This window comes from Lagopus leucura, unplaced genomic scaffold (genome assembly GCF_019238085.1).
Source record: "Lagopus leucura isolate 7727_CA_CO unplaced genomic scaffold, USGS_WTPT01 Super-Scaffold_73, whole genome shotgun sequence".
NCBI classification, from domain to species: Eukaryota; Metazoa; Chordata; class Aves; order Galliformes; family Phasianidae; genus Lagopus; species Lagopus leucura.
The window spans coordinates 100,336,562-100,358,488 of NW_024962252.1; the positions used below are offsets into that span (position 1 = coordinate 100,336,562).

Sequence of the window (21,927 nt, forward strand, 5' to 3'; positions counted from 1 at the left end):
ATCATTTGTACCCATGACATGCTTTCTTTTCTTTCATTTATAATATCACTTGAAATTCAGTTTACAGTGTATTTGTTGTGTCCATTGCCTGCTGTATGTTCAGTTAAAGACTAATCACCTTTAACATTAAGTACTGCTTTTGTACAGCTGATGGAAAATGTTTGGCATCTGTTGGGCTTGATGATAATCATGCCATTGTGTTTTGGGACTGGAAAAAAGGAGAGAAGCTAGCGACAACCAGGTAAGAGTTTCTCAGTGTGTGTCCTGTGATTACATTTTTTGGAATGTGGTCACCCACGCGTGTTACTCTGGGAAAACAAACAGCACACCTCTGAAAACAGGATGGTGTTTCAGAGCGATGTACCCAGATGTAGTTCCCAAGCCTTTCCAAGTTATTGTGTGGAAGTCTTGTGAACTTTTTCTATCAAGGTTTTCCTCACCTTTCTGGTAGGATCATTATGTTGATATTAAAGTTCACTTACTGATTTTCCACTTCAGTTAATTTTTGTCTCCTCGTTTTCTGAGTCAGAGCAGAGCTTATCAAAAAAGTCGTGTTCATTTTTGTGTTAGTTTGTGTGCTGGGTTACATTGGTGTAAGATATATCTGCAGCTCACTTTTCTAGAAGGAAAAATGGATTCTGTCTGGTATATGTGAATTTTTCAACCTCTACTGATTTTTTGCATTCTTTCTGAATCAGCTCTTTGCCTCATTGGAAGCATAGTTCTTTCACCTGCAGTGAAGAAGCTTTTGCAATTGCTTCAAGAGACCATTGTTGGGAAGAGGACTGTATTACAGTTTGTGTTTGCAATTCAACATTTCAGAGGAGAAAAGTAAAGTTTACTTTGTACTGAAGAAGTTGCACAGTTGTAGTATGAGAACTTGGTCTCACCTCGGGTAAACCTGGGGTAGCTCTGAGATCAAAATATTGGAATTGTGTAGATCTAAGAATGCACTTGCATACCAGGAAGGCAGGGAGTTCATTTCATCTGCTGTCTACAACCATGCAACGTACAAGTCACTTATTACTTGAAAAATACTAGAGAATTGTGAAATAATGCCTGAGAAATATAACTTAGTATTAAGCTGTGACTTGTTCCAGAATAAATAAATTTTTTTCCTGGCAGCGCTGTCTGCTAGTAGTGTACCACAAAGAAATGATTTTTATTCCAGTGTGCATATAATATATATATATATATTGACTATATCACTTTCTCTCATTATCTTATTAGGCACCAAATTTTAAATCTTATTTAAAATCTGTGATGTAGGGATTGCTTAGCAAAATTGTTGCCTGTGTTGTAAAACAGTTCATTTGCTTTCCAGTCCTAGTTTCACTCTCTCCGGACCTACTGCGCTTCAGACACACGAGTGTAGAAATACCTTATATATTCCCATGGGGACCTTCTAAGCTTTTAAAAACAAGATGGGGGTGAGCTGTAGCAGCTGCCTGTCTTGGGGAAAGATGCAGAATCACATGCTTGGGTTCTTCTCAGTGTAATTATTTATGTTTTAGCAGTGCCTACAGACAAGTCCCCACTCTGAGCACACCAGGACATATAGGAAAGAGGAGGAGGGAAAAAAAGAAAAGACAACTGTTTAGATGTGACTCTCACAGGGCCTTGGCAGGCAGGAATAGAAGCATATCTTACTATTGTATTGACCCACATCTAGAGGACGAAGCCTGAAACTGTACATTCCCTATAACACTCCCATACAAACACTCATTTTTTTGTGTGTATTCTTGCTTGTTTTTTTAAAGTGTGATTTATGTCCTCATGACTTCTGTTTTCTTCTGATGCCACAGTATACACTCATTTATATGTTTTTGTTAACTGCATAAGTTATATAGCTTGTTCCCCTATCTATCTTAGCTTTACAATGTTCTGTCCACTTTAATTAAAATCCTTTTTGAGTAAGCATATGCTGTTAAGGCGTATCAGAGCTTCTTTCACTCTTATTGATGCTGGTCCTATTTGACTGTAGTGTTTTGTGTTAGTGGACTGCAGTCACTAAGGGAGCTGAGGGGAGCACTGTCAAATTTATCTATGGTCTGAATCAGTGACCATTGTACTCCTAGAACTTCATTCTGTAAGAACAGGTTTCCCATGTCAGTTTCTTGAATCACAGGGACACAAACTGCACAGGCCTGGATACATGTTTTGGTCTGACCTTTGTGGGTAATTGGGGTCCAAATCTAGGCCGTACATTTGCAACATATATCCAGTTCTCATGTGCCAGCACTATGCATCTTATCACATGGTTGGACATACTCATATCATTTGATGGGGGACATCTGCGCTGGCATGCAATTACTTTGATTTTGGACATTTTGGCTGTGTGATAAATATTTCTAGAAGATGCAGTATGACCTGACTGCAAAGAAAGGCATCATAATAGCGAAGTGACAAATCAAGAGAAGGGAGAATTCCAAAATGATGTTCTTCAAATGTTGGTGAAGTAAGACTTTTTTTTTTTTTTTTTTTTTTTTGTTTAGATTCATTCAGCAAAAGAAAATACTGAAGCCAAGATTCTCAGAGTCAGGTGTTGGTTTTTTTTGTTTTTTTTTTTTTTTAAATTAGATCTCCTAAACCAGTCTGACAAAAATCCTGGGTCTAATCATAGACTCATTTGAGTTGGAAAGTGCCTGTAAAGGTCATCTAATCCAACTCCCCTGCAATGAACAGGCACATTTAGAGAGATATCTGGTGCTCAAAGCTCCATCCAGCCTGACATTGGCTGTCTGCAGGGATGGGACACCACCACCTCTCTGGGCAACCTGTGCCGGTGCCTCACTGCCTTTGCTGTCAAAAACTTCTTCCTTATATCCAATCTAAATCAACCCTCCTGAAGTGTGAAACCATTTCCCCTTGTACTGTCACAACAGACCTTCCTAAAGTGTCTGTCCCCTTCTTTCTTGTAGCCCTCCTTTAGATACTAAAAGGCCACTTTCAGGTGTCTCATAGAGGAGGTATTCCATTCCTGGGCTTGTTTTTGTGGCCCTCCTCTGGAGGTGAACCAACAGGTCCACATCTCTCCTGTAGTGAGCACTCCCTATCTACCCTACACAGTGCTCCCCTTCCCTGCCCTGCTGGCCATGCTTCTTTTGATGCAGCCCGGGATGCGGTTGGTTCTCTGGGCAGTGAGAGCACAGTGCTGGCTCATGTCCAGCTGCCATCCACCAGTACCCCCAGGTCCTTTTCAGCAGCGTTGTGCTCTATCCTTTCATCTCCTAGCTTGTATTGATAGTGGGAGTTACCATTACCCAGGGACAGGCCTTGCACTTGGATGTGTTGAATTTCATGAGGTTCTCCTGGACCCACTGCTTGAACCTGTCTGGGTCTCTCTGAATGGCATCCCATCCCTTGGGCATCAAGCTATAAAACCTGGATGTTCAGGTTGAAAAAAGTAGTAGTTTTTGCTCCTAATGCTTTAACATCCTGAAGCAGAAATGATTGTTATATTGAGACTCAGAATTATTTTTTTTTGTAATGGTGAAACTTAGTTTTACAAATGTCCGTAAGTACATGCTCAAACAAGAGTACCTTTACTGAAGAACTAAATTTGAAGGTATATTTGAAGGTTCATTTGCTAAGTGAACTGTTTTCTAGACTATGATTTTATAATTTATTTGAGTTTTCCTCTTGAATCAGGTTTAAGACTTCCTTGTGGTTTTTTTTTTAATAGATAATTTTAAATATTTATAAACCACATTCTTATCCCTTTAAATATTTATGTTGCCCTTTATGCTGTCTTTTAATTGCATTGAACTTTGTTTCCTGCCTCTTCATCATAATGGAACTGAAATTCAGTGAGAGATGGTTTTTATTCACCTCGTTTCTGTAGTCTAATTGATACACAGCCTATAATCAACTACATTCTTCTCTTTTGGTTGGATTCCCCAGGCTAAACCCTTGAAGATTAGGAGTATTGTTCTCTCTTTTTTTGTTAGATAGGATAACTGTGGCAAAGAGAACTTTGGGATATCTTTGTGAGTCATCTGCCAGTGATGGTGTTAGAGATCCCTGTTGTTGTTTTAGCACCAAGAGTACAACAGTTGTGACAAACAGATTCTTGTTGCTAAAGACTGTCTTTGAATTGTCCAATACTGTGAAATAATTACTTGAAACAGACTACTTTGAAATGTTAAGTAATCCCTTAACTTCCTGTTTTTGATTTTTATTACAGGGGTCATAAAGATAAAATATTTGTAGTAAAATGTAATCCACATCATGTAGACAAGCTAGTCACGGTTGGGATGAAGCATATCAAATTTTGGCAGCAAACAGGTATCATACCGAATACTTTCTATTTACATTATTTGGGGATTTATACCTATTTAATTTAGGGACATCATGTTTTCTGTTTAATAATTTGTTTTATTTGTAAAGGAGCATTCAGCAAATGCCACAATATTCCTTTCTCTTTGGAGAATGTCATTTGGATGTAATTTCTAGCTCATTGGTTCTTTTCATTCTAGTCATAGTATTGAGAGTTTCTCCTGATTTGGCTAGCATCTTGGTTCCCAGAAAAAATAGTCCCCTTAATTTACTCAGGCAGTATATGACTCTTATTGTGAAAATCCCAGCCAGTGGCACACTGCTAAAAAATAAATAAACAATAAAAAAATTAATTAGATGACTCTAAGAAGTTCCTATGCTTACACTGTAATTTATAAGGTTCAAGTGCCCTCAGCTTAAAAATTACTTTTTTTCCCTGCATTTTTAATGTCTAGGGTATTTTTGTAATAACTCAATATACTTTATTGCTGTTTGCCAAAGTGTATTACATTCATTTGCATTAAGTAGTATTTTACTCCAAGAATAATCTCTTTGCAGTAAAAGAATGATGTACTTTGAAATGCAGTTGTCTAGAATTGACTGAAGCAAGGATAGCATTGTGTGTATTGTTTTGTAATTGTACACGTATTTTTGCCTATATGATCCCAATTCACAGGTGGTAATGGCATTCTAAACCAAAGTGAGTAATGCAGTTGTGGCACAGTGAGGCTTTTTGGCAATCTAGAGGCATAGAAATCCTGCCATTCATTCTGCAAAACTGCTGTCAAATTTTTTATTTGGGCCAGTAAAGCAAACCTCTGTCTTTGTTGTTGTGATAACCTCTGCAGAGCTTGGCAGGCTGTTCTGTACAGAAATGTTCTGCCTGCCCCTTGTATTAATTCTTCTATACAATTCATTGCCAATATTTAACAACTGCTTGGAAGTAATGATCTGAAAGATACAGTCTGTACTGCTTTAAATCTCTCATTGCTAGACTGATTGGCCCTTACTGTGTTTTTCCCTTGTGCACTGTGTTTTCAGTACTTATCTGCTGTGTCTTAGGCAGCCATAACAGATGATGAAGTCGAGACTTTTGTCTTTTACAGCACTACGGCTACAAACTGAAATATAAAGGACTTTTTTTTATGTTGCAGGTGGAGGCTTTACGTCAAGACGAGGAACATTTGGAAGCAGTGGAAAATTGGAAACTATGATGAGCGTTTCATACGGGCGAATAGAAGATTTGGTTTTCTCTGGTGCTGCTACTGGAGACATTTTCATCTGGAAGGATACTGTATTGCTCAAGACAGTGAAAGCCCATGATGGACCTGTATTTGCAATGCATGCATTGGATAAGGTATTTGTCTTCTTCTGTGATCCATGCATCTTTATTATTTTTATTTCTAAATCCATATCAGTATTATCACCATACCTTAGGCAAACAAGACTTCAGGTATGCAAAGGTTTTATTTTCCGGAGTTAATTATTCCAGATATCAGTATTATTTTCCTTCAGATGCAACAATAAACTTTTAAAGAAACTGAGGCAAAATATGTCACCGATATCACATCACTAAGCATGTCTTGAGAGACTAACTTCTACTACTAGAATCCACTCACAGTTTGAAGATGTTGATAATGGAACATTCTTTTTGATACTACAGTTTCAGCTTTCAAATTCTACCACGAGGAGAGGAACACTACACATAAACCTTTTGTATCTGTTAAGAGCTTTGTAAATCCCTCTGTCTCTGTCCTTTCCTGCCCTACTTGATCGCTCCTGGCTTTCCATCAGTTTTTCTATTTGATGGCATTCTATCTTACGAACATCCTCTTATGTTTATGTTGGTTAGTGATTTATGCTGTGTTATGCATTGTCTTGGCCCAGGCAGAAGAATGTACCAAGGGAATTGTTCAGTCAATCCCTATGCATCACTAGAAAGCCATTTCAAACATCAGTTAATTTGCAGTAACTTGAGAAGCCAGTATTTCCGCCTACTGCCTTGCCAAAGGATGAAACACTTATTTTTTCCATAATTTATTTTCAAATGTAGAAAAATATTATGGTCCAACATTACTATTTACAGTAGTAGTCATTCTGTATAGTTATCAGTCTGCGTTAGGCAGAACCCTAGAGAAGAAACTCTCAAAATCTTCTTCTCTTATAGGTTTTTATTCATAGGAATAGGCTCCAGTAGTTTGATTTAGACACATTCCAAAGACACAGGAGGATTTCTACTATATTTGTACATGTCTTTTTATATGCTAATATCAGATTGCTGCTGTTTATCTATGTCTTTCATACTGTGATCATACAGGGTTTTGTAACTGGTGGAAAAGATGGAATTGTGGCACTTTGGGATGATATGTTTGAAAGGTGTCTGAAGACATATGCTATTAAAAGAGCAGCACTATCTTCTAGTTCCAAAGGTATTGTTTGTCACTGTGTTTTAATAGGTACTGTATGCATGAAGGCTGGTAAAATGGCAGTAATAAATGTCAAATCTTGCCGGAACACAAAAGGAACGTTACTGAACTACTTGCTATTCCATGCTAGAGTTTTCCTATTTGGTTGAAATATTCCAGTCTTTGTCATTTTATAGTTTGTTCTGATATTTCCTTCTCTATTCCTTGACCTTTAGCTTTGTTTTCACTAAAGAAATGATTTTAGGAACAAATATCACAAACCTGTGAGTTTGGGTGTTCCAAAATATGTGTAGCAATTGGTTTCCACAAGTGGCTGTATTTCCTGTAGGAGGACTGTGGTCCCTGTGAATTGGAAAGACCTGTTGTGTACTTCCCCAGGCATCAGGATGGAAGTCTGTAAAGTGATATTCATAGATGATCACAGAATTACTGTCCAGATTGCTGCAGCTTGCAGAACTGCTTGTATGTTAAAACAGTAAAACTCCAGTCGTTAATTGCCACAGTACATACTACCACAAGCTCCTCTCCTTTGAACTGTTAATGAAAACCATGGATTATCTAGTATTATGATTATGTAAATTTATCTCACGTTTCATGGTTGATTTTAAACAAGTTTTAATTATGTAAGCTGTATAAAGGTGAAATTAGGCTCTTTTTGGTTTCTCACACACACACAAAAAAACCTAAAATATCCTTTTATTCTGCAGGTTTACTTTTAGAAGACAATCCCTCTATTCGTGCCATCAGTCTAGGACATGGCCATATACTCGTGGGAACTAAAAATGGAGAAATACTTGAAATTGATAAAAGTGGTCCTATGACTCTGCTTGTTCAGGTACAATATGGGTCTTCCTATCAGAAACGTTCCCTGCAGAAGTACAAAGCATCACTGGATTTCCTCTGTCTTTTTCCTTCTGTTTTCATTAATCGTGTTGGCCACCATTCCTTTCCTTGCACAGACAGAAGCTGATTCTTTGTTCTGTAAGTGACTTAGAGTCACTGTGGATTGCATAATTCTGACGTAAAAGAAAGAGTCCATTAAGTTAAATTGGTAGTGAGACTTGCAAAGAATATTTTAGGCTTTTTAGGACCCAGTAGAGAAAAAGGAAAATTAGGGGTAGAGCTAACAGAGTTTATTTGACAGTGTTTGACCCATTTGCTTTGACTGAGATGATGTGGTCTACTGTGAAGGTTCCTGTATTGGTGAAAGATGTTTTAGAGCCATAGTATTTTCCTGCAGTGACATGCAGTTCTCATTGAATGTGTTTCAAAGGACAAAAAGATTTCTTCTGGCAAGGCAGAGGATTTTGTGAAGTTTGATTTAAAAAATATATGTATTCTTGACATGAATATGTCAATTTATGTGTAAGGCTGCTCCAAAAGTAATGCCTCCTGTTTTATTGTGTCGGCCCATGACATCAGAAGCAAATGTTGGAGGTTTGGCTGTAGAGGTTGCAAGTTCCCAATGATATCCCATTACATCTTGTTGCCATGTGACAGATGGCAGCAGAGGGGCAATCTGACACAGTGGCATGTGACACGGAAGTGTGTATGAAGCAAAGGGTTGGAGCTGAATTCCTACATGTGGAAAAAATTGTGCCTATTGACACTTGTTGATGCTTGGTGAACACTGATGGAGATCAGACAGTCAATGTGGGTGGTGTGTTTCAGCAGTGGTGAGAGCAACAATGGGTCACCTGCTCTGGTGCAGATTGTTATGAGCGTGGCATGCAGGTTCTTGCTGATTGCTGGGAAAAATGCATAGCCAGTGGTGGGGGCTATGCTGAAGGATAGTGTGTTGTGCTGAGAATTTGCTCTGTCAAATAGAACTCCTGTGCTCCTTGTAGCAATTTGTATTTTCCTGGGAATAAATCAGAGGTGTTGCATTAAGCGTGACCTACTTATTTCATGTTGCTTTGTTTTATTGTCTTTATTAAGCATGATGTCTATATGTAGAAATTTGTGTGCATCTTTTACTGAAGTATAATTTGTCAAATTTTACCTTATATTTTTTGTAACTGACCAAATCATTTTTCACAAAAATATTTGATATTTACTTTGTGATCAGAAGTAGTTGGAAAGAAAATCTTCCAGATTTGTATTGTTTTCATGACAGCATAAGTAACATAAATGTGAGAATTTTTATTAGTGATTTTTAACTAGCACAGTAATTTGGAATTGCAATCTTATCATAGGGGCTATAAGAAAGAATGGGATAGGCTTTTTAGCAGGATCTGTTGTGACAGGACAAGGGGAAATTGTTTCAAACTAAAGGAAGGGAGGTTTAGATTAGATTAAAGGAGAAAGTTTTCAGCAATAAGGGCAGTGAGGCATTGGCACAGGTTGCCCAGAGAACCTTGCATGGGACTCTGAGCACCAGATCAGTCTGTAAACATCCCTGTTCATTGCAAGGGAGTTGGAGTAGATAATGTTCAAATGTCCCTTCCATCTCCAGCAGTTCTGTTGCTCAATAATATAGTTCACATACCTTGTGAGTTTTATGATAAAGAAAATTTTATGATAAAGAAAAGTTTTATAAGTGTCATCTGGTTTAAATTGTATGTTTGTATGTATTAACTTGAGCAAAAATACATACTCAGGACACCAAGACAGTTCCTTCCTTTCCTCTTTTATCAGTATTTTTCTGTTTCAACAAACAAGGCAGTTGCCAAATTGAAATCCACACTGAGAACAGTAAAAAATGATTTAACGTTGAAATGATGCCTGCAAGTTATGTGCAAGTTGAAGAAAATACAGGGAGAGTAATTAAAATTTAAAAACTGAGTTCTGAAGGAAGACTAGAAAAGCTAAGTAGGTGTACATTGGCCAATGTACAAGTTCTCCAGAATCTAAAAAGTTAATAAACCTTGCAGACAGACTAGCCCATTTTAGGATTTCAAGAGAAAGGCCTACCTTGGGCTTAACTATTTCCTGTTCAGTTCAAGACTGAAAGAGGGAGCATTGCCTTAATTGCCTTAATAATAATTACAGCTAGCAATTGTGGAGGCAAGTAGGGAAGAGTGTATTTCAGATGGTTACTAGAGGAACCAGACCAGGCACTCATGGTTTTGTCAATATAGAAAATTTTTGAGAGAAGATGGTAAAGATGTGTTGTCTGAGACTTGTAAAAGGAGGTAGGGCAAGTTCTAGAACACATTACATAAAGGCAAATGCGTGACTTTCTCGTGTGTTAATGGCATCCTCTAGGGACATATGGAAGGAGAAGTATGGGGCTTGGCAGCTCATCCTCTCCTGCCCGTCTGTGCAACGGTGAGTGATGATAAAACACTTCGAATCTGGGAACTGTCATCCCAGCACCGCATGCTGGCAGTGAGGAAACTCAAAAAAGGTAATCTTCATTTGGTGATACGCTGTGATAACGACGGCGCTGCTTCTATGGCGCACAGCATCAGCGTTAAGGGAGGAGGAGGAGGACAGTCATCAGGAAATTGGATGCATAGGAAGTAAATCATCTTTGGCAAGTCCATGATAAGGATAGAATGAAGGATTATAAATCATTGGAATGAATAATAATAAAAATAATTTAATGTGTTTTACTCTGATTCCAAGGGGAACTCAAAATCATTTTTCTTCCTATGAATGCTTAAGATCAGCATATTTGTTGCTGACATTAAAATACTTACTTTTAAAGACAAATGTAAAATTTTCAGCATGTTAAGCACCATCAGCATTCAGTGACAACGTGAACTTTTCACATTATGCTAGCTTCTCTGAAAATAAACGGTTGTCCTGCCCTCTCTTATGTATAAAAGTAGCTGACGTACACTGAAATACTGCTGCCTTCTTATTTTGTACACGTTCATAACCTTCAGAAAATCTTATGGTGTAAATTCAATATGCTTCATATTTGGTGACAGATCCAGAGCGCAGGAACTCTGACTGAGGGAAAACAGAGTTGAATGTTTTGGGGAAGTGAACTCAGGGGAGGATGAGGATAGCTGTATGAGAATGTGGTCAGAAATAATGTGGGGGGGAAAAGGGAAGTGGAGAAAATGTAGTGCATCTCTGTTTCAGATGTGTTCTGCCTGAGCACATTATTGAGTCATGGAACAAAGTGTAACATCCCTGAAAGACATGTCTGAAATGAGTCTTTAAACTTTTTAATCTCAATTTCCTTTCTGTATATTTTCTTTATGTGAAACGAAGGTGCTTAAAATGCTGTTGGCAGGTGACATTTGGACTGATCACATCATCTCGTCAACTCAAGACCAGCCTATACAAAGAATGCATTCCTATTTAGGAAAATACTACTAGCAGTTATCACAGAATATACTTGTTTTAATAATTAAGAAATCTATTGATGCAGAAACCTTTCAGTAGCAGTTTTTCTCTCTTTTGGGGAGGGGATTTCTCAATCCCAAATTCATAAACCTTAGGTTACACCTTTTGATCTTCCTTTATAGGTGGACGTTGCTGTGCCTTTTCTCCTGATGGAAAAGCCTTGGCTGTAGGATTGAATGATGGGAGTTTTCTGGTGGTAAATGCTGACACTGTGGAAGATATGGTATCTTTTCACCACAGAAAGGAAATGATCTCAGATATAAAATTTTCACGAGGTATAACTAGATAGCAAAGTGAAAGAGCGGTGTTTATCTTGAGTTTGTTTTTCTACTCTAGCCATAAGTTTGAATGCTCAAAAGGTAGATTGGCTTTATGTGTCCTCCATATCTTTAGATACTTTACAATTCTTTATAGTTGTGTACAGCCTCATACTCTGGGGTCCCTTAATTGAAGCTTTTGGGTGCACTAGAGTAATAAAAATGCATAACAATGTATGTCTTTCATAACCTCAATGTCTCTTCTTTACAGAAACAGGAAAGTACCTTGCTGTGGCTTCCCATGATAATTTTGTAGATATTTACAATGTACTTACCAGCAAAAGAGTGGGCATTTGTAAAGGTGCATCTAGCTATATCACACACATTGACTGGGACTCAAGAGGTAAAATGTTTGACCAGAAATACAGATTTAAAATTCCTGCAAGAGGGAATATCAGATAATTGTTCTCGTAGCAGTAACTGAAAATACTGTAATACTAAACTGTAACTACTAATGCAAATGTTTTCTCAACATCAAGCACCATACGGGTTCAGTACAATTACATTTGTTGGTAGAATTAATCTTTACTTGTACCAGAGTATGTTGCACTCCACCAACAATAGCGTATGACTAAAATGTTACTTAGGAACATAATATTGCTTTTCTTTGCTCTTTTTTTTTTTCTTTTATTTGGGACTGTGTGGCACATTTTCTTCTTCACCTTTTATATTTAATTTCCTTTCCTCCTTGCTGAGCATTACTTGGCAATCACTGCTGTGAAGTTAGAGAGCCTTACTGTCACAACTAATTAAGCCTAGCGAGATTGATAATGAGCTTATGCAATAAGCCTTCCTGGATCTAATATGATTCTGCATGGAACCACCTGTGTGTCTGAGCCCTGCTTCCACTGTTACACTAGTCCCAAAGTGTGGTACAAGCTAGCTGACAGTGACAGCAGCTAAACTCTCCTCAGAATCCATTTGGGTCTGGGTGCCATTCTTGAGCTATTAAGCCACACAGTTACTCAGCTGGCTCTGGGTGCTTGTTTACAATGCCAATAATCTAAGTACTCATGGTTGTACCCATAATAATAGCAGTTTGTCTGATAAGTCCCTGTGTATCTGTATTAGTTAACTAATTGATGTGTTGTGTGGGTAGATGTAAAAGATAAGAAAATGGAAATTCTGTAGTGTTCTTAATTGTATTTTACCAAAACTAGACATTAGTGATAGGACGAGAAGCCCCAAGTTGCACCAGGGGAGATTCAGGTTGGATGTTAGGAACAGTTTCTTCTCTGAAAGAGTGGTCAGCCACTGGAACGGGCTGCCTAGGGAGGTGATGGAGTCAGCATCCCTGGAGGTGTTCAAGGAACGTGTAGGAGTGGTAATAAGGGACGTGGTTTAGCGGGGAAACATTGGTGGACGGTTGGACTGGTTGATCTTGGAGGCCTCTTCCAACTTTGGTGATTCTGTGATTTAGAGAAGCTTCATCTGTTAAGATTTCTTACATACAGGCTTAGCTACCTTTTATTTCTTGCTAGTTATTTTATTCCCCATTTCCTGATTGTTCTTAGTGGATGACTGTATCCCTTTCTTTTGTATTGCTTGTGTTTTTCCCAGGATTTATGTTCATTTCTTTGCTCCATCTCTGCTTCTGCAGTAATCACAAATGCAAAAGAATCTCCAGAAAATATTTTCTATGGGGTGTATGGTTCATTTTCTTCTCTACAACATAATAGCACATTGCAAATAGTCAAGAACAATAAAATAGGCATATGGGCATCGCAGGTACTGGTGGTACAATGAAACTCTAACTGAACTTCTAGCTGTAAAGGATTAATGTGTGATACAGGTCAGATAGGAAGGCCGTGTTACTCCTGTGGTCTTATATTTTACTTTTTGATTCAAAGAGCCTCAATATGAATCAAACGAAAATGGTTTGCTGGAAAACCAATTCTTCAAGGATGCTGAATCATGTTTAAAATATTACTGTGTAGTGAATCAAGAGTGTAGGATTCTTCAGGAGTGATCATAAGCATCTTCTTTACTTTTGCTATAAATAACTCTGTGGATGATAATTTGTTAACATACTTCTTCATTCAGTAAGAAGTTAATTATATTCATAATAATGAATAAGATCTGTAACAAATTCTTATTTTATATCCAGGAAAGTTACTGCAAGTCAATTCTGGTGCTAAGGAACAACTGTTTTTTGAAGCACCAAGGGGGAAAAGGCATGTCATAAGAATTGCTGAGGTATGAGTTGTACTTACTGTATTTCTTTCATTGTGACAGTTATTTTTCTAGACAGCTCAAAGTTAGCATATGTTTTGTCTTAATAAGGGTTTTTTTTCCTTTAAAAATACTATATTTACAGTGTTTAGAATTAGAATCATTTATTCCTTCCAGCATTTGTAAATATTAGGATTTAAAGTTTTTTGTTTGTATCTCTACATTTTTTTGTTGTTGTTTAATAGTGATGGTTTCCCATAAGCTCCTATCCAGAACAGCCACCTGTTGTCTTTGTAATCAATGTGCATACGGTTTTAAAATCAGCTTTAAACAATATGACATGGTTTTTAATGGCATAATTTGTGATACATAAGTGTTCTACAGAGCTGACAGTATTTAATGTCTCATTAAAAATTGAAGGAGATTTGTATCTAAATCATGCTTACCTTTGGGAAGTGGGAATGTTTAAAGTTACTTTTAAGGCTTTTGATGCAGAAGTGTAATTTGTATTAACTAGCTGGAACAGTGAAAAATCTCTAAAAACCTATAAAAAATTAAGTTAATATCAGACACTGGAGAAATATAAACATTAGAACAGCATGTATCAGGTACCTATTAAGATGACTTCTTTGAGTGAAATTTTCCTTGCAGTTAGAGAAGATTGAGTGGGATACCTGGACGTGTGTTCTTGGTCCTACTTGTGAAGGAATTTGGCCCATGCACAGTGATGTCACTGTTGTAAATGCTGCTACTCTTACAAAAGATGGAACATTACTAGCTACGGGAGATGACTTTGGTTTTGTGAAGCTTTTTTCATATCCAGTGAAGGTAATAAGTGTGTTTATTTGCCTTTTTAGACACTAGTGGAGAAAAAATTAGGGAAGACAGTGTTGGTGACATATCAAACTGCTGATATGTGTGTTCTTTGTACAACAGGGCCAACATGCAAAATTCAAAAAGTATGTGGGTCACAGCGCACAGGTGACCAATGTCCGGTGGTTACACAATGATTCCGTGCTGCTGACTGTAGGTGGTGCTGATACAGCTCTGATGATCTGGACCAGAGAATTTTTGGGCATTCAGGAGAGTAAGCTGGTTGATAGTGAAGAATCGGACACAGACGCAGAAGAAGATGGAGGTAAAAAAGATGATATAACACACATTCTTAACTTAGTCCTTGTTCCACAGGCCTCACACATGTTTAGGTTGAAGTGAGCGTGATAAAGTTCAGCATAGGGAGAGCTTGGTAGGATTGTTTTCTTCTGTTGGTGTTTTCTGTTCCTCCACCGTGAGTCAAGGGTAATTTGTTTTACTCTGCTTTACATTTTAAGGTTATGATAGTGATGTTGCAAGAGAAAAAGCAATTGATTATACCACTAAGATCTATGCGGTAAGCATCCGAGAAATGGAGGGGACAAAACCACATCAACAGCTGAAGGAAGTTTCAGTAGAAGAGAGGTATGTCACACAGGGGCGTTCATTTCCAAATGTAGATTGCATTCTTTTGAATCTCTTTTTGCTCAAACTGGTCTTTAGAAATAAGACAGGAATTTTGAAATTCGTAAGATAGTATTGAAAATGCTCCTGGTCAGTTACAATATGTTGGTGTGATGGCTAAAAGTATGTATGTGACTAAAACACCTGCGAGTGTAGTCTTCTCTCCTGTTCACATTTGCAGTTATTTTCGGTTCTGATCAGAGCACACAGGCATATGTCTGCAGCAAGGCATTTGGGAAAGGAGGAGCCTGTAAATCCTGTATAGTTGAGGCTCTTGGTGACATTTTCATGAGAAGATTGTCAGTTACTTAAAATTTTGTCAGGCTGTTACTACAGCACATGTTATTTGGGGAAAACAAAACAGCAGTAAGCTGGAAAACATCATTGGATGGGAAGAGAAGACAGTAAAGAAAAGAGGTAATAATAAGTGTAGAGAGTGGGGTCCAGTTGTCTAGGGGGGTGGGTAAGTAAAAAGTCTGGTTGGGGCAGGACTGCTGGGACAGGAGAGGAGGATCTATAGCCAGTAACTTGGAACTGGATTCAGGCTCAAGACATCTGTACAGAATGCTCTCCCATTGATCAAATAGCTGTGGCATTTACTGGTAACAGTTGTATCTTACTCCCCTTTTGGGATGAAGTTGTCTGAAGGATTAAGGTCTGTGAATACTGGTGGGTACCAAACACAGATGTGCTGAGAATGAATTGGAAAGAGAACTTAAAATTTCCATTTTTGGGACATACTGCTAAATTATTATTATTACACGTGAAATAACAAGTATCAATAGTAGGATGGACAAATGTTTTACACCAAAAAGTTTTCTACCTTCCAGCTGCTTTATTCAGCCTTGATGCAAGAGCAAATGCAGAATGAGTGTAATTGACCGATTAAGCCAGGCTTACAATTGGTTTGTGCTGGTGAATTACCAACAGTATAAGCATCAGGTTTTTTATTCTGCAGCTTTTCAGCACTACTTTCAGTCTAGGACTGAAAATCACCACAGCCCTCAGGAACTTTTCTTTCTCTGGTACCTGGCCATGTGTTTGCTGTCAGATGCAAGCGAGTGCTCTGTTTCCTGGAGACTGCCTCACTCTGTCACATGTCCTAAAGGCTTTGTAACTTTTGAGTCTGCCCACAGTCCTACACTGCACAAGCTGATCTAGCTGAACATGCTTTGTTGCTGTGGAAGAAGGCACCCTTTGAAATGAATGTATCCACAGAGCAGCGTGCAATGAGGAAAATGAAACAGGCTTCCTGTTTGCCACACACTCATAATCCACAGTGCAATGGCAATATTCCTCATGCTATCCAAAACTGTGAAGTCTCACTGGAGCAGGAAGCTCCTCTACTATGGCCAACTGCTTCCTCGCTGCCCGTCCTGATTATAGCTGGTGGTCCAAAATGGGTAGACACCTCCTCTGTGGTGAGGTTGCCTTACACTTCCATAACGGTTTTCATAATGCTTGTACGTAAAAGTAAAACACTGTAGTATTGGAAGGAATTATCCATCCCATAAGAGAGCAAAAAGGTAATTTTTAATGTTCTCTGTATCTTTTTCCTTCATACTGTCTCTATATAATCAACAGGTTTGTGTAGTACATTTTAAAGTAGCTGGGGAAAAAACACAGAACTGTCTTTACCATCCTTTCTCCTAAAGAATTACAACTATTCTCATCTTTATATATAAACTCTTTTGGTTTCGGTTACTTTAATATAATGGCATTTTTAGTATTTGGAATTTGCTTTTCTGATAAGTTTGTCAGAAATCCCCTTACCTTTCATATATGGCTCATTAGGAAAAGAAGCATTTGCTTCCTTCTCTTCATCCCGTTCGTATAAATTACTAGAATTTGTAGCTAAATAATTAAAAGCAGAAAATTTATGGTGAAATGTAGCAAAACTGCAGTTTCTGGACATATTGTGCTGGGATAAGGCTTTGTGGAAAGTGGTGGGTTTTGGATGCAGAAAGATGAGATTAATGTGTTGGCTACTGCGTTTGCCAAAGACTTCAACTATTGACCACAGCTGTATGAATTTGTGCACGATTTATCCAGAATCTTGACACTCAACTCTGAGTGCTTCAGGGTGAAGCTGACTTTTCTCAAAGACATTTGAATGATGACTTAAATTTCCTAACTGTGCCAGATTTCATCTTTTCTGAGGATACAAAGAATGCAGCAGCTAATGAAATATGTGTCCGACTGTGTTCCAAAAGCTTCCTGAAAGCTTCTCCTTCCCCCTGTGAGGGTCGTAAGTGAAAGCTGAGCCAAACAAAATAAAAAGCCTACAAATACTCAGCTGTCAGTGTCCAGGAAAGGTTCTAAATCAACAGGCCTTCAGGATACGGAGTCCTCAAGTATCTGTGCGCTGGGTTGAGTGAGATGGCATCAAGTAATATTGACACCAGTTTGCAAAGCTTTACTTTTTCTGCAAAGGCACTGCTGAAAGTAGCCTTTCCCAGTTCCTTCAGATGTGAAGAAGGGGACCAAGAGGACGTATACCATTCTCTTTCAGGCAGCTATGTGGGAAACCCTGGTGGTCTTTAGAGGGGAAAAATTGTCTGTATTTTCATTATGTCTGAGAAAGCAGAGCAGAACATTTGAGTTTTCACTGGTATAGGGTAGAAGCAAATTAAATTAAGTTTAAATTAGAAAAAGAAAAAGGAAAGATAAAAACAGGAATGTTTCCAGCTTCTATTAGAGAGGGATAACTGGAACTGTTGATTTGAGCTTCTTGGGAACAAGGCCTTTAAGCTTGCTTCATTTCTTTCTTTGAATAGTAATATTTTGAAGGTAAATTGTTTCTGAACAAGTTACTTCCCTGTTTATAAAACACAAATATGCTTCAAATGTGATGTGATGCCTAGTAGACAATTCTGATTCAGGAAAATGGTTTGTTTTGTTTTCCTTTTTATTGTAGCTAAATTTTATTTAACAGGGAATTCAACTTTTGTGTTTGCTAGAATAAGCTAATAAGCTTGCAGGACCCTGTTAAGAATGGTATGTCTGAAAAACTCAAAGTGCATTGTGCCTCTAAAAATAACAACTTGTGGTACGATTCAGGTTGAGTTTGGTCTAGAGCTGTGTTAATGTCTCCTGCCAAGATACAAGTATATGGATGAGAGCTGATGTGGGCAGTGCTGGGTTTTGAAGGGAAGGGTTTGCAACAACCACCACCCATCTGGAAAAGAACCAACAACTTACAGATGACTTCCTGCAAATTAATACAAAGGCTTGGTCTTTATGTCACAAGAGAGGAGCCAGCAGCTCTCTCACATCACAGGAGGAAGGGTAGGAGGACAGGTTTGACATACTGCTTGAATGAGGAGGACTGTGACTTTGAGCAGCTGCTATGGACCCTCTTACTGCTTAGCAGGTGTTCTATGCTCAGCATAATCCAGCAAAATGAAATCTCTATTATGCTGACCTTCTCCTGAGCGTTGGGCCTCTAAGCAAAGTCAGCGGAGAAATCTCATGATTGTAAAGGCCAAAATACTCAGAGGTGACAATCGTGGGGATAATGTTAAGGAGTTGCCCTTAGAAAAGAAAATGAAAGCCCTTTATCAAATGTACTTCTCCTGTCTTATTTATTTACGTAAGAAAGTAATGATCATTCTGCAAATGTCTCAGAGGGAGGCAGAAAAGTACACAGTACATCTTGCCTGCAGAATTTGAAATCAATTGTGGTCTAGTATTTTTGTGCCCAGCTTTGTCATCGCTGCCAGGAGTTACAGCTTTAGGATGGAAAAGAAACAGGAGAGATGAGTCTGAGTGACAATACCTAAATGTGTTGTGGTTGTATTAGTTGGTGCATTTGGTTAAGATAATTAATTGATTGTTGTTTCTCTCTCCCCAACCTTCTTGTTTTTCTTCTTCTCCCTTTCCGTGTCTGTCCTCCTTCCCCCCCCCACCCTTATTTTTCTCTTCCTTTCTTGCTCCTCTGATTGGCATTCTCTTCCTTGCTCCACCTGTGTGATACAGAAGTGGGGTGCCAATGAGAGGTGCTGCAGGAGCAGTCTCACGGTGTGGGAGCTCCAAGAGCAGTGCTCCCACACCGCGGGACCCCTTGGGCACTGCTGGGACTGTCCCAGGCAATCCAGGACAATTGTAAGCTATACTGTGTGTTATGTAGGAATTGTGCTTTATTTCGTACAAGGGCTAACTTTTGAACTGGGACCCTTTTAGCTGGCTAAGAACTCATGAAAAAGAAGTAAAACAGGCTTGCATAAAGACTGTATTTCTGTTACTAATACCAAAGGCAAAGATTTATTTGCATTTTGCATTCTGCTAACCGCTAACATCTATCCTGTGTTTGCAGCTTTCATTTAGTTTGATTTGCATGACTTTACATAAACTGAAATCTCTCGTAACATACCTGGTGATGGGAAATCCTGTTAAGCAAGTTGAATGTGTAGAAAACAAAAAGCAGCATTAGCATGTTTGTCTACTTTTCGGTTTTCTTACCATACGGTGTCTCACTTCCTGTGAGTCACCTTGTCTCAAGCCTGTTCCCATGTGTTATTGTGCATCGTTTGTAATCATATGTTCTGATCTGAAGAATTCATGTTTTCCTTCTTCAAACTCTATTGACTATTTATTTCTTTGCAAAAGCATGAGCTGACTTATAAGCTTCCAAAGGAGCCCCCACAAATGACAAATACTAGCTTTTGTACCCAAAATGCAATTATTGGGCATATGGTTACAGAATCTGCTCGTGCACTTTTACATGCACACTTGTATGGGTGCAGTGTAAAAGCTTGGAGTGTTAATCTGCGTTGTATTGATGTGTAGGTGGGAATAATTCAAAACGTGTCTGGAAAAACACGTATGTGAGGTGGGGAGAACAACAGCTGGCTTATTTGAGCAGAAGTCTGGTGCTTGTGAATGAGTGGAGTCCTATAGAAAATTCACTTTTACTTTCTCACAGGATTATGTCAAGTTAATGCATCCTAAATGTATTTGGCATCATGCTGTTTTCATCACAGTTGTCCCCAGGGCTTGAACACATTGTGACTGATAATTTTGCTGTCCCTGCCAACCTATTGAACTCAGAGTCAATTTCACTTCTCCCACAGGTCAGCACAAAGCTGGCCCAAAGGTCCTTTGCATCTGTGTGACTCTTAGTGGGTGTGCAACTGTGGGGTGGTGGTGGTGGTGCTGCAATGCACATCATGCGATGACCCTTCTCTGTCTGAACTTGAGAAGTGCTCTGCTCTGAGATGGATGTGAAAAATTCAGGTGTTTGAGAGCTTTTTGCTGTGTGGGCTGTATTCCAGGAAGGATCTAAGAAGTACTGTTTCTAATACAGCTTAGATTTTGTTACATGGGGAAAAGACGCTAATGGGCCTACCTCTGATGTTTCTACCTCCAGCCCCAAAGTTCTTAGTATACTACTGGTCAAATGTTTGTACTTACACAAAAAGCAGAGCTATAAAATGTCAGAATTTATGTAAGGAATAATGAAAAAAGTGGAAAAGCCTCTTCCTTTCAAACACACTCATAAGGAAGCCTAAGAAAGGAGAAACTTTATAGAATATCCTAAGATTAAGTTAACAGTAATGCCTTGATGTATATGGAGAGAGTTTTCCAGAAGTCTCATGATTTCAGGTATTTTACACTTTATTTTTTTAATCTAAGACGGCAAATTAGATTTTGCCTCACGCAGGGTGCAGCGTGTTCTTTGTTTTGGCAAACAGGGTTTGGCTGAGAGGCCGCGTGGACAGTGCTGTCTGAGCAGTGCGCTGTGTGTGACAGATCTACATGCGCTGCAAGCAGGCTGTTCTGCAACGGCCGTTTAGATTACCAGCCTTATGAGACACTTAGAACAACGAGCTTGTTCAAAAATGAAAGCCTTCAGATTTCATTCGGAACTGATCACACTTATTAACCTGCTTTTCTGCTCATTTCACATTTGGAGGCTGACCTCGAATGATATGTGAATGCAGTGATACGTTCCCTTACAAGAGTATCAAATTGGCTATCACCACCATTTGTTCTGCAGTGCCGTTTTGTTTTCTTTTCTTAAAGAGTGCATCAGCATACATGTAAAAGCATAAATAAGGTTTAAAAGGCAACTCAGATTGCAGTTTATATCTCCCTCTGCTTTTGTTTCAGTTTTGCTTTGATTTGCTATGTGAAGAAGTAGGATATTGTCATGTTGTCTGCAATATCTAAGGGAGAAGTAACAGCAGGAAAAGTGGTATACAGAACTCCTGTGTGTGTTGGGATGGGAAAATCCAGAGGTTTAGAATTCACAGAATCGCTTCTTACAGCCAGGAGTTTCACAGCAGTTTTGGGGCTCTTGGGAGTCCTTTTCTTGTCAGCTAGTGAAAATGTACTATTAAAAGCCACTTCTGTGTTTTTCCTTCTGAAATGAGCAGTTTGGTTGTTTTTTTTAACCTTGGGCTTTAAATCTCTTGTCCAAGCAAACCTCACAGTACTAAATTGTCCTTCCTCATTTCGACCTTTGCTTCCTCTTCCTGGGAGCAGTCCATGCTTGTTTTTACTTTTGCTTGGCATCCAAGTATATTCCCTCCAGTTAGCAGCCATCCCCATGCACGTTAGCCTCCCATTTGGACTCTCTTGCACTCTGCTGCTCGCTCCTGTTGGGCCCAGCCTTCACCTGTTCTCAAGGGCAGGACGTTTTTGTCCATCTATCAGCTCTCCAGCCCTCAGTATTTGTTGCTTTCATGCAGCATTGTTTCTGAAGATCCAATTCTGTTCCCATTGGCCTCAGAACAGTGTATTTGCATTCTTGCCAACTTGTGAGGGATGCAGACAGTGTGTCTCTTCAGAAAGCAATTATGCCATGTGCTCTAAAAACATGAGCTGTTCATCCCCATCCCATGGAATATATCATAACACTTTCCTGGGTCTTCTTTCTCTCTCCTGTAATTTCTATCTAAAGGCATTTGACTCCTTTACTGCAGGGGGACCCT

General features: G+C 38.8%; 1 protein-coding gene across 1 annotated transcript in view; it reads left to right on the forward strand.

Annotated features, from left to right (window-relative positions):
- Positions 1 to 21,927, forward strand: part of EML6 (EMAP like 6) — a 111,249-nt gene that overhangs the window by 69,216 nt on the left and 20,106 nt on the right. The window contains exons 16-27 of the mRNA XM_042883412.1: positions 148 to 241; positions 4,187 to 4,287; positions 5,433 to 5,635; positions 6,596 to 6,707; positions 7,412 to 7,539; positions 9,912 to 10,053; positions 11,129 to 11,281; positions 11,535 to 11,666; positions 13,431 to 13,519; positions 14,147 to 14,323; positions 14,432 to 14,633; positions 14,827 to 14,953. Coding sequence (XP_042739346.1) covers positions 148 to 241; positions 4,187 to 4,287; positions 5,433 to 5,635; positions 6,596 to 6,707; positions 7,412 to 7,539; positions 9,912 to 10,053; positions 11,129 to 11,281; positions 11,535 to 11,666; positions 13,431 to 13,519; positions 14,147 to 14,323; positions 14,432 to 14,633; positions 14,827 to 14,953 — 1,660 coding nt within the window. The remainder of the gene's footprint in view (positions 1 to 147; positions 242 to 4,186; positions 4,288 to 5,432; positions 5,636 to 6,595; positions 6,708 to 7,411; positions 7,540 to 9,911; positions 10,054 to 11,128; positions 11,282 to 11,534; positions 11,667 to 13,430; positions 13,520 to 14,146; positions 14,324 to 14,431; positions 14,634 to 14,826; positions 14,954 to 21,927) is intronic.